General features: G+C 45.2%; 1 protein-coding gene and 1 long non-coding RNA gene across 2 annotated transcripts; both read right to left on the bottom strand.

Moving 5' to 3' along the window:
• Nucleotides 1-2078: 2078 nt before the first annotated feature.
• On the bottom strand, nucleotides 2079-8984 carry si:dkey-243k1.3 (endonuclease domain-containing 1 protein-like). The gene is made up of 5 exons (XM_060075030.1): nucleotides 8896-8984; nucleotides 7542-7642; nucleotides 5429-5543; nucleotides 5110-5266; nucleotides 2079-3026 (listed from the first exon to the last, which is right to left on the bottom strand). Exons 1-5 carry the CDS (start codon nucleotides 8971-8973, stop codon nucleotides 2638-2640), a joined length of 840 nt encoding a protein of 279 aa, XP_059931013.1. The 5' UTR covers nucleotides 8974-8984; the 3' UTR covers nucleotides 2079-2637.
• A 274-nt stretch (nucleotides 8985-9258) lies between these two features.
• On the bottom strand, nucleotides 9259-11295 carry LOC132474379 (uncharacterized). Its single transcript, XR_009529647.1, has 2 exons — nucleotides 11108-11295; nucleotides 9259-10109 (listed from the first exon to the last, which is right to left on the bottom strand). It is a non-coding gene; the product is annotated as an uncharacterized LOC132474379 (long non-coding RNA).
• Between the last annotated feature and the right edge of the window lie 200 nt (nucleotides 11296-11495).

The raw sequence follows: 11495 nt of genomic DNA, 5'->3' as shown, positions 1-11495 counted from the left end.
CAAACACATTATCACTCATAACACTAATCAGGCTCTGCAAATGTGTGCGCACGGATTGAGTTAGCTAGTGAAGATAACACTCATTGTCAATGGACCCTTCTAATGGGGTAATATCATGCTTTTTCAACTTTACCCTTTGCTTTAAACTGTTATATGATGCGGATATGTATACGTGTTTTACGTCTGCTAAGCTAGAAAAATATAAGTCAGAGCCAGGGGGAGTATTCACGCCCGCCGAGAACGCCCCTCAATAAGCGCTTGAAATAGCTTGTTTACGCTCAAACTTTACGTAGCAATGTCACTTCAGACTGCAGTGGGGGCGGAAGTGCAGAAGTCCCACCTCCCAGCTACCCGCAATGTTTACAGCTTCTCGGGGGTGTGAACGCGCAAAGCGTTCGACCAATCGCAACAGAGTCGGCTTGCTGACCAATCACAGCAGACTGGGCTACTCGGGAAGGGGGCCTTAAAATGACATGATATGAATCAGACCGTTTTTGAAAGCGTGGAAATTGGTTTTGCAGAAACGATCAGTTTGAGAATAATAAGGGGTATTTCCAACATACAGCAATGTAACCCTTTTCTAGTAGTACCCCCAAAAGCAATGATCTATCCTCAAAATGCATATGGGATCTTTAACACTGGGTAAGCAGGCGGTGGATTTATGTGTGTCAAAGCACCTGCCATCAAAAATAACTGTATGAGTGGCACTGTCACGTTAAAATTGTACCGGGGGCGAAAATTGTACCGGCCTACGTCATCTGTTTTTTTACATCTTGACAACCTGCCTGGTAACAGACGACGCGATCGTCTGTTACCGGGCAGGTTGCAAAAAACGGCTCATGTTTCCAAAAGACGACATAACATAATACAGATAACGGATCGCTAGATAACACTTGTTTTTACTTCATATTTGTATTGTATTTAATTGTTTAATCGAATAGCAACAGACGACGCGATCGTCTGTTGCCGGGAAACGGGCGATCGCGTCAAATGACGTATGAAGGTTCTTGAACATTCGCGAACTTTCATGCTCGTTCATTGCACTCCTTCATTGAGCGTGACAAGACAGAACACTTATTTTACCATTAACATTTATTGGCGTTGCTAACTTTATATTTGTATTGTATTTAATTGTTTAATCGCATTTATGAATGTTCAAGAACCTTCCTACGACATTTGACGCGATCGCCCGTTTCCCGGCAACAGACGATCGCGTCGTCTTTTGCTATTCAATTAAACAATTAAATACAATACAAATATAAAGTAAAAACAAGTGTTATCTAGCGATCCGTTATCTGTATTATGTTATTTCGTCTTTTGGAAACATGAGCCGAATGTTTTTTGCAACCTGCCCGGCAACAGACGATCGCGTCGTCTGTTACCAGGCAGGTTGTCAAGATGTAAACAACAGATGACGTAGACCGGTACAATTTTCGCCCCCGGTACAATTTTAACGTGACAGCACCTATGTTTGTCCTATGATAACACCTCTGTGAAAAGGGTATTTTGTGTGAAATTGTTTTATATACGTTCGTAAATACACCGTCAAAAACAATTACGGTTTGAAATACATGATGTCACCGGTGAACACTGTGAAAGCTGGAGTTAGTATGTTTTGCCAAGCAAGAAGCTCAGTGCAGGATTAGTCTGACCAAATGCGTTGTTTTTCCGGTGTAGCTCGTGCTCTAGCTCCTCTATTCCGCCCAACTACCCAATCACAGATTAAGCACCACCCGATTAGCCTGACAAAAGGGTTAGCATCTTTCTCCAGCTTTCATGCAGAGTGAAACAAGTGTCACCAAAAAGACAAGGCAAATGGAAGCTGAGTGAAGATAAGTCTATACGCCCTATAACAGACCAATAATTTGTGTTATGAGTGACGCCTGTGTATGTCCTATGGTGACACCTCTAGGAAAAGGGACTATTGTAATCCATACCACAGTGTTGATACTATTTTATACTGAACATGCTCAGGATTTGTTTTTTTGTCATAGTGCTCTTCATTTATTGTATTTCATACATGTTGCAATATTCTGTATAGCTATAAAGTGGTGAATGAAAGAGCATGACGTACAGAGTCAGTTCTTTTTTAGTTTAATTTGGTTTCAGGTAGACAGCAGAGGGATTAGAGAGGGAACCGTTACTATAGCATTCAGGTACTCTGAAGGCTTGTAGAACAGACGACTGTGACTGAGTGGGGTTATCTGATAAATTGTTTAAATTTTTATGACTGCAAGGGCACATTTTGAACCCTTACACATCAAAAACATTGATTCCATCAATGTTTGTGTATAACTGAATACATTTTTAATACATTTAGTTTCCTGTTGACTGGATTTGACCGGATTCATTAAACTTTCTTTCATCATTGGGGTTATATCCATTTGCACAACTCATTTAATACATCTAATATTAAAATATTAGCTTTTGTGTGCAAACAAAAATTGACCAAATATACAAGGTGCAAACATATTTCTTACGTTTGATGAACATTGATAATGTTTCAGAGAAGACAAACCACGCCGTCCATGCTGGGATATTTTCCATAGTAATCACTAACTATGGCAAGCGGTATTACATGCAACCAATTTGAGCCAATAGCGAAACCCTTTCATTGGGTCAGTAAAAAAATATAAATCATCTGCAGTTGTTGTGAAACAGCTCCCCTACTGGCTGGTTGGTGAACTGCTGAAGGAACTCGTCCAGCTCATCCAGAGTGTGCCTCTCCACCCAGTTGCCCTCCGTGTTCCTAGCGGAGGCGCCGCCGCTCTGGATGGCTTTTCCGTTGTTGTCCACGCAGCAGTATGCGTTCCACAGATAGTCGGGGATGTTGACGCGGTTGATGTTGTTCTTGACAATCCAGTTGTCGGCGGAGGGCACAGCGCCCACCAGCACGTAGGCCCGCGAGCACCTGGCCCGGAACAGCTCGGTGAGCTGGCTCTCGTGGATCCTCCACTCGTTCTGGTTCAGCTTGGGGTTCTGGGGGACCACGTTGGTCAGGGTGAAGGTGGCGTTACGGCCAGGGACTACAGCGGAGAAGGAGGGTTATGGTCATGGGGTTTATTTAAAGGGGACATATTATGAAAAGCGCACTTTTCCTGGGATTTGGGGTGTTGTTGTGGGTAGATGGTGCTCCCACACGCGAACAAACTTTGAATTAAGTCCGTACATGATATTTTGAGTGAAATACGCATTTCTGGATGCAGCCCGCCTCCAGCTACCAAACGAGCAAGTCAGTTTCGGCGCCCCCTCCTACGTAAGAAGGTTCCATTTGAATATTACCTCCCACTTCCCCACTCCCCTCCAATCAGAGCATCGCTAAGATTTTGTGGACCAGCAGACGAGCAGCTCCGGCGGGGGGAACTCCGCTCTAGCCCTGCAGCTCAGCTCCGGGAGTACAATCCCTTTCTCTTGCGCCGAGCTCACCCCGCTGGAGCTGCCGCCGAAGGGAAGTCGGGAGGAGGAGACATGGAGTAGAAAGGGATTGTACTCCCGGAGCTGAGCTGCCGGACTGCCGCCGAGCTACCCCAGCCGGAGCTGCTCGTCCGCCGGAGCTGCTAGTCCGCTGGAGCTGCCACCTAGCTTCGGCGCCAGTTCAGCTCCCGGAGTACACCGCCGGAGCTGCCGGACTGCGGCCGGACGGCTTCGACGGCGGCCAGCAGCTCCGGCGCGGGGAGCTCGGAGGCAGTCCGGCAGCTCAGCTCCGGGAGTACAATCCTTTCCTTCTCCATGTCGCGGTTCATGGACTTCAGAGAGTCAAGGCCAAAGTTCCTTCCCCCCAATTCTTCTCAACCATGGCCGAGATATCCCCCACTACGAGTCTTTACTTGTGGAAGTACCAGAGACGTCAGACGCAGTCTTTATGATTCATAATATCATTCGAGGCGCACATAGCTTTTGGCCGTTATATTAGATAGAATATATAAATACCTGTATATAATATTATTATTATGTTATATTATATAGATATAGAGCTCCAGGAGTCAGCAAACGGCAACAATCCCTTCTCCTCCATGCTGTGGTTCAGTCTGACAGCTCATTGGTCAATGGGCAGCAGCTCATTTGCATTAAAGCTACAGACACCAGAAACAGTGCATTCTGAAGGGACTGAAACAGAGGGGAATAGCGGTAGACGATAATTTTTTTCCTAAAAGCTATTTCCAGCAAACAGCTTCAAAAACATGTTTTCTGGAACTCAAATACTATGTTTACTTGTTGGGAAAATACCATAATATGTCCCCTTTAAAACTGTGGAAGGCAAGGGCGCCGATCTCAGGGAGGCCACAAATATGAGAGTATTTTCTGGAGGGGACAATAATATCACCAATGTGTATTAAATGATAATGAATCACTTTCAGGCCTTCACTATGCATATTTTACAGAGCGACACATCTACAAATGCAGCAGAGGTGCAACACTCAAATCCTATATGCAACGGTTCAGCTCACTTAGCAGGAACATAGGCGGCACATAAACAAATTCTGCAAAAGGTTTTGTGTGAATAATTATTTCAGAAGTGGAGTCGGCTTCTATTGAATATAGGCCTATATATTTGCAATTCCATACATTTATAAATAATAGATTTGGGGGAGGACAGCCCCCCCGGGACCTGCACAGATGATGGTAGATGATGGTTTTAACATAGCAGCCATTTTTATATTTCATATTTGTTTCAATACTCTTCCTGACAGCAATTAATAAATCAAACACTGACGGGAAAAAGGCTGATATCTGTGGCTGTGGTTATCAGCCCGTCCAATTACTACATGCGACCCGAAAGTAATGATTGGAGGGCCTGTAGGTCCATCTAGCGACCCGGGTACCTGTGCCCACTCATGAGCGGAGCCTTCCACTAGACGAGGCAGACATATTGCCGGAGCTAACGAGCAAGTAATGAGTTTTGGGGGAGAGGTCTGGAAGGAGGACTGGTATTTCTTTATGGTTGGATGCTTTTATAAACAAGCTTAGTCCAGCTGATTTCTCAAAATTGCCTGCCCTAGCTTGAAGGCATTGGCAGAGGTGGCAAAACAAAATCAACGGTCATCTAGATTCTAGAGAGGAGGAGACGAGGATAAGATTATGGCCGCAGCAAAGGCTGTCTATGCAGACCTGCATGGTGTCCGTTAGGGTTGAGGTGTCCCCGGTCGTAGCCAGAGTGCGTGTAGTCCTCGTTCAGGGCCTGTCTCTCCCCCTGGTACACCCCTGGGTAGTCCTTCCCCAGCCAGTAGCCGTCCTTCATCTCTGCCTGCCAGCACGGGTTCACCAGCTGGGTGGGGTAACACAAAAAACTTGTTTCCAATCCACCCATATGCTACGGATACATCCTCTTGAAGAGAGCTACGGACCTCGGTCCTTAGATAATGACATGGGTTCCACAGCGACAAAGGAGTACTTTTGGAAAAGACATCATGCTCGACACGGTGCTTACCCGAGGCTCAACAAACCAGCGCTTCTCTCTGCCTCCTCCGTTACTATCCTGGAAGAGGTAGGCCGAGTACACTGCGATCCGGTGGTGGGTGTCATACAGCGTAGCAAAGTGGTACCTGTTGGCACGCAGAAGACAGCGAGGGAACATGAACCAGGATCTCAATGTTGTTCCTTTCATTTCCCTTTATCACTACTGAAGTTTCTCAGGACTTGATGGGCTTCTGTTTGTAGGAAAGTCTTGAACTGGGCCCTCAATAAGGGAAGTTAAACTCAGTAGGGATAGGAAGATGTCCTTCAGGGAAACATAAGAGTTAATCCTCTATAAGGTGTTCGGGTCTGTTGGACCCGTTTTCAGTTTTTAGCTTTATAAAAGTGATACAAATAATTATTATTTTGAACTAAGATTCATTGGCTTTGGCTCATTGTGTGTGTGTGTGTGTGAGAGAGAGGGGGAAAGAGAGAGGGGGAAAGAGTAAAGCAGGTGAATGGGCCCTTGGTGTGAGCACCCACAGTGTGCACTCACTGTTCCCGCACAAGGTTGCAAAATTGGAGCACCCAACACTATCAAGCTTGGGGACCTGACACTATAAAAAGCTCTGTCAGCGTGGTTCCATACCACAACTGATCAAGATGGCAAAGCAATTCTCTGTTCAGACTGCCTTACAGCTGATATTTGAAGAGACAGAGGGTTTTGATGGTGATGCAGAGGAAATAGTTTCGGAAAGTGAGGATAACATTTCAGAGGAGGATGAGCATCAGCCAGCTCCGAAACGTAAAAGAGCCTCAGGACTAGCCCTTCAGCAGCCAGGACAAGCCTGCGAGCAGCAAGCCCCAGGACCATCCCGTGTGCAGGCAGGACCAGCCCGCAAGCAGCCAGCCCCAGGACCATCCCGTGGGCAGCCAGGACCAGCCCGCGAGCAGCCAACCCCAGGACCAACCCGCGAGCAGCCAACCCCAGGACCAACCCGCAAGCAGCCAGCCCCAGGAACAACCCGCAAGCAGCCAGCCCCAGGACCATCCCGTGAGCAGCCAGGACCAGCCCGCGAGCAGCCAACCCCAGGACCAACCCGCGAGCAGCCAACCCCAGGACCAACCCGCAAGCAGCCAGCCCCAGGAACAACCCGCAAGCAGCCAGCCCCAGGAACAACCCACGAGCAGCCAGCCCCAGGAACAACCCGCGAGCAGCCAGGCCCAGGAACAACCCGCAAGCAGCCAGCCCCAGGAACAACCCGCAAGCAGCGGACCAGCCCGTCAGCCAAAAAGAAACGCTGTGAAGTGTGTGGACCCATGATGGACAGAAAAACACAATATACATGCAACCAGTGCAAAAAATACATATGCAATACACACAGTGAGACTCTGCCCCTCATGTGTGGTATAGTCTGATATACGTATAATGGCCGTGTTCAAAGGCTTTAATGTGTTGTTCAGACAGATGTTATTGAGTATGTTTCAATTTCTAATGATGTTGATTATTTCCCATGAGTTATGCCTGTTTTATGAGGCATTTCCTTATTTTGTTGCATTTTAATGCAAAAAGAAACAAAAACGAGTGGCACCTCTATTCATAAATGTGATTTAACAAAGGTAAAGTGAACAAATTTATATGTGTTGTTTATATTACTTGCAATTGGGATGAAGTAACCATCTGGTGAGTATTTAAAAAAAAAAGCTTGAGTATGTTGAATTAAAAGGCAATGGGTCCACCAGACCCAGCAGCACCTCCTGTGTAACAAAAACACGAACACCCTATGAGGGTTAAGGATGTTGAGAAATGCCATAAAGGTAGGAAGACATCACGACGACAATACACACACGTAAAATTATTCAGAACGTCTGCAGCAGTAGTGGTGGTATAAGCAGAGGAGAAGAGGCCAGCTGTTTGAACAAGAAAACAGAAGGCTCCTCGTCCACCTGACCATGTGCAGTCTGCTACAGGTGGACAGACAGAAGTTTGAGCTAATTCTTTTGAGAAATGCATAGATTGCATTTATTTGTCCATGGTGTTGACATTGAGAGAAGAGAGGAGGCCGTCTCTGAAAGATGTACAGACGTGCGATGGGGTGAGGATATGACGTACAATACATGATAGGCCGAAACACAAGACAAGTTACCTGTTGCCAAACCTTTGGCAGAGGTGGGCCACATTTTGGGGGCTAGCCCCCCATTTAGGAACCATGCCTTCGTGGAAGTATTCCAGGCATTCAGGCACGTCCTAGAAGAGGATAGGATAAAACTTTATGATTAACGCTGAAGGGAAATCCAGGTATTAAAGAAGCCAGCAAGTTGACAGGAACTGAATACCTTTGAACAAGAGTAAAGATATTAATGTGCAATAGGAATACTAAGCAGCAGAAATGTGTGTCAATGTTAATATATAAACTTGTTTAAACAGGATACATGGATATGTATATGGATGTGAACAGGAAGCAGGCTATGAAAAAAAATCGTGCTTTCTGTTAAAACATGATAGATAAGTAATAAATATAAATAATATTATTAAATAAATAATGAGAGGCAGGAAACGCTTGCACACACACACACACACACACACACACACACACACACACACACACACACACACACACACACACACTGTCGTGGAAATGTCTTACTTTGTAAGAGTAAAAGACTGGAAACTTATTTTTATTACAAAGCCTTGTAGATTGATTTAACTCAGTTGAATGAGAGAGCACACAAAACAGCCATGAGCAGCGTGCCTGACCCCGCTCTGAAGCCACTCTTCATAGGGGGGGTCTTCTAATGATCCCGCTTGGCCAGTCTGCAAACATGGGGTGTCAAACATGTATTCAACATGAACGTTTTGACACTCAAGCTGACTGGGTTTACATGTTGTGACTAAGACACCGGCAACTCATAGAACACTGACCAAGAAAGCATGGTCAGTGGTCACATTTTACAAAGCTCCCAGGAGGTTGTTCCTTTAATTTATCCTCTGCATTTATCCCAAAGGGGATATTCATTCTCAGCAATCATCACATCCTACGCTGCTAGGGGGGGTAGTGGGCTGCTCGGGGACAAACTCCAGGTGTAGCGCCCCTGCCTTGCTCATGGGCAGGGCAGGGGTGTTAACTTGCGTGTGTTTGTTGTATGGGAGGAAACCCAGGTGAACACGAGGATTGCGTACAAACTCCCCACAGAAAGGTCCCGGCCCCTGGTGGGTTTTGAACCAAGGACTTTTCTTCTGTGAGGGAGTAGTGCTAACCTCTGCGCGGCCGTTCCTCCATTGACCAGTTAAGACTTGCACAACACTCAAATACTACACTTTCCCACCATACCATGCACACACACACACACACACACACACACACACACACACACACACACACACACACACACACACACACACACACACACACACACACACACACACACACACACACACACACACACACACACACACACACACACAAAGCAGAGACACTGTGACTGAAGGAAGGCACTGACCTCAAAGCGGGACACGACATCAGCGCCTGCCCAGCAGAAGAGGGACAGAAGAGCCACTAGGTGACCTCGGGTCTGCATCTTGCTATCAAACATCAAGCCCTACTGTTGCACAGAGTAGACTAATGCATTACAATAGAAGGAAGCTCAATGGTTCAAATTCAAAGTAATGGAACTGAAAAAGCTCTACATATCTGATGTTATTTGATGTTTAAAAAAAAAGTGGGATGAAGATTAAGAAGCCAACATTATACAAAAAATAATAATATCAGAGTTAACAAATAGCAGTTTATTCTCCATATAAAGCTATATAACATGAACACATTATTGTCCAAATGTTTAAAGAAAGATTTAATTATTTGTGTATTTGTATATATGTGTGTGTGTGTGTGTGTGTGTGTGTGTGTGTGTGTGTGTGTGTGTGTGTGTGTGTGTGTGTGTGTGTGTGTGTGTGTGTGTGTGTGTGTGTGTGTGTGTGTGTGTGTGTGTGTGTGTTTGCATATGTGTATATGTGTGTGTGTGTGTGTGTGTGTGTGTGTGTGTGTGTGTGTGTGTGTGTGTGTGTGTGTGTGTGTGTGTGTGTGTGTGTGTGTGTGTGAGAGAGAGAGAGAAGGACAGATTGCCGCCCTACCTGAAGTTGATCCTTCCAAACTATGGTCCGAAATGGAAATCCAGTCTTTTATATACAGTACAACCACTCGCCTTTCACCTGCTTTCGCTCTCGCCATCACCTGCTCCTTTGCACTCCCTCACACACATTCTCAAGGACGCCATGTTGTTCTCACCAGCTAGTAAAGTCAGGGCCACATATCCTCGATGTGGACATGGAGAAAGTGAACTGGTAAGATGGAGCCCGGCCCTGCCAGCCTGTTTAATGATATTGCGGGACATTGCTTCTGCAGTGCCAGCGGTCCATTTCTTTACAGCATAGAATATCAATTTCAATTTCATGATGAAGTCTTGTAGTGAGCGTGGTGTTTACAGGGCGACCGGGAGTGAACTCTGGAATTGGGCAACAGCAGCAGGTAGAGCATCTGTTCAGGGGCTCCCTTTCCCATGATAACAGCCTCCGGGCTCCTTGGTCAGCCTCTGTGTGAACGTCCTCCTCACTATCTACCGACCGCAGCCCTTCATCTCCGCGCCGCGAACAGAGCGCACGCAGCGCCAACACCTGCGTGGAAACATTTACCGCTGGTTTGTTTACGGGTGGAAATGACCTGGAAAAAAAAACAGCCGAATAATCATTTTCATTCCAATCATTATAATCCAGTAGCCTAGGTATTGCTGCGGTATGGTTTTAGGTATGTGAACTCGGATTTGTTTTTAGGTTAGTTCAAATGAGAGAATTGTATAATCATTCATCTCGTAATTATTTTATTTTGGTCCCGATTAATCTTTTTGCAAAGGAAAAGGGTATTCAGTTCGTTTTTTAATTTAATTTGTCAACGCTAGGACACCTACTGGCTTTCGTAGTGCGATGAAGAATAAATCGTATTAAATAATTTCAAATATTAATAGGACTGTTAATTAATCCAAAATGCAATAGTGTACTTTTCAAGCCTAAGAGAATATTTCCATCAATTAAGTTAATAGAAAATTAATATTTTATACAATTATTACCAGAACAGAGCATCTTTTTAACCAATCGCAGGTTTAAGGAATCATGTGCACCATAAGGGTTAAAATTAAATATTGCTTTGAGGTCGAGCCACCTAAGGCGCTGAGAAAACAACGATTAGAGGTGTATATTGGCCCTATAACAAGAAAAAAATAACTTTCAAACCAGCTACATTTGCATGTATTTTCCCGTTATGCATCTTGTCTATTCAGGGGGCGATTATTAAAAATATGGAATTTTAGCTGTATAATGCTTTTGTAATCCTAACGTGTACAATGCCCAAGATGGCCTTTGGGGGGCAGTGTTAGATTGTGATTCTAAATCCACAGCTGAGGCTTGCTACACTCGCTGAACACGTTCCACGAAAATGTGAATCAATCAGGGAACACTCACTGAATAATAATTACTGAATTAAATATCGTTGGATCATCGTCACCAGAACAAATCAAATAAAAGTTTCGCTTCACAAATTGAATTAAAAGGGGAAACATAAAAAAAAATATTTTTATTAAAGGAGACATATTATGGCGTTTTCACAACAAGTAAACATAGTATTTGAGTTCCAGAATATTTTTTTTTTAAGCTGATCTCACCTACCGCTATTCCCCTCTGTTTCTGTCCCTTCAGAATGCGCTGTTTCTGGTGTCTGTAGCTTTAATGCAAATGAGCTGCTGCCCATTGACCAATGAGCTGTCAGACTGAACCACAGCATGGAGGAGAAGGGATTGCTGCCGTTTGCGGACTCCTGGAGCTCTATATCAATATAATATAATATAATATAATATAATATAATACTTTGCGTCCTGGTGAGGGGCCAGACTAAGAATGGTTCAAAAAACTCCAATGAATAACGGAAAAAGAGGAGATGTGACCCGGCCCGGAGGAAGCCCGGGGCCCCCGTCTGGAGCCAGGCCCAGACGGAGGGCTCGATGGCGAGCGCCTGGTGGCCGGGTTTGCCACGGAGCAAATTACGTGGCGCCCCCCC

The sequence above is a fragment of the Gadus macrocephalus genome, chromosome 16, assembly GCF_031168955.1.
Source record: "Gadus macrocephalus chromosome 16, ASM3116895v1".
Classification (NCBI taxonomy): Eukaryota; Metazoa; Chordata; class Actinopteri; order Gadiformes; family Gadidae; genus Gadus; species Gadus macrocephalus.
Note: the sequence above shows the minus strand (reverse complement) of the source record. Positions and strands in the feature narration are given on the sequence as shown.

What these genes read in the sequence shown, in the direction of transcription:
- si:dkey-243k1.3 (XM_060075030.1), bottom strand. Translation starts at nt 8,973, where the DNA reads ATGCAGACCCGAGGTCACCTAGTGGCTCTTCTGTCCCTCTTCTGCTGG. An exon ending in TGCCAAAGGTTTGGCAACAG is followed by an intron (nt 5,544 to 7,541) that starts GTAACTTGTCTT and finishes GCGTGCCAACAG; the next exon opens with GTACCACTTTGCTACGCTGT. An exon ending in CCCTAACGGACACCATGCAG is followed by an intron (nt 3,027 to 5,109) that starts GTCTGCATAGAC and finishes TCTCCGCTGTAG; the next exon opens with TCCCTGGCCGTAACGCCACC.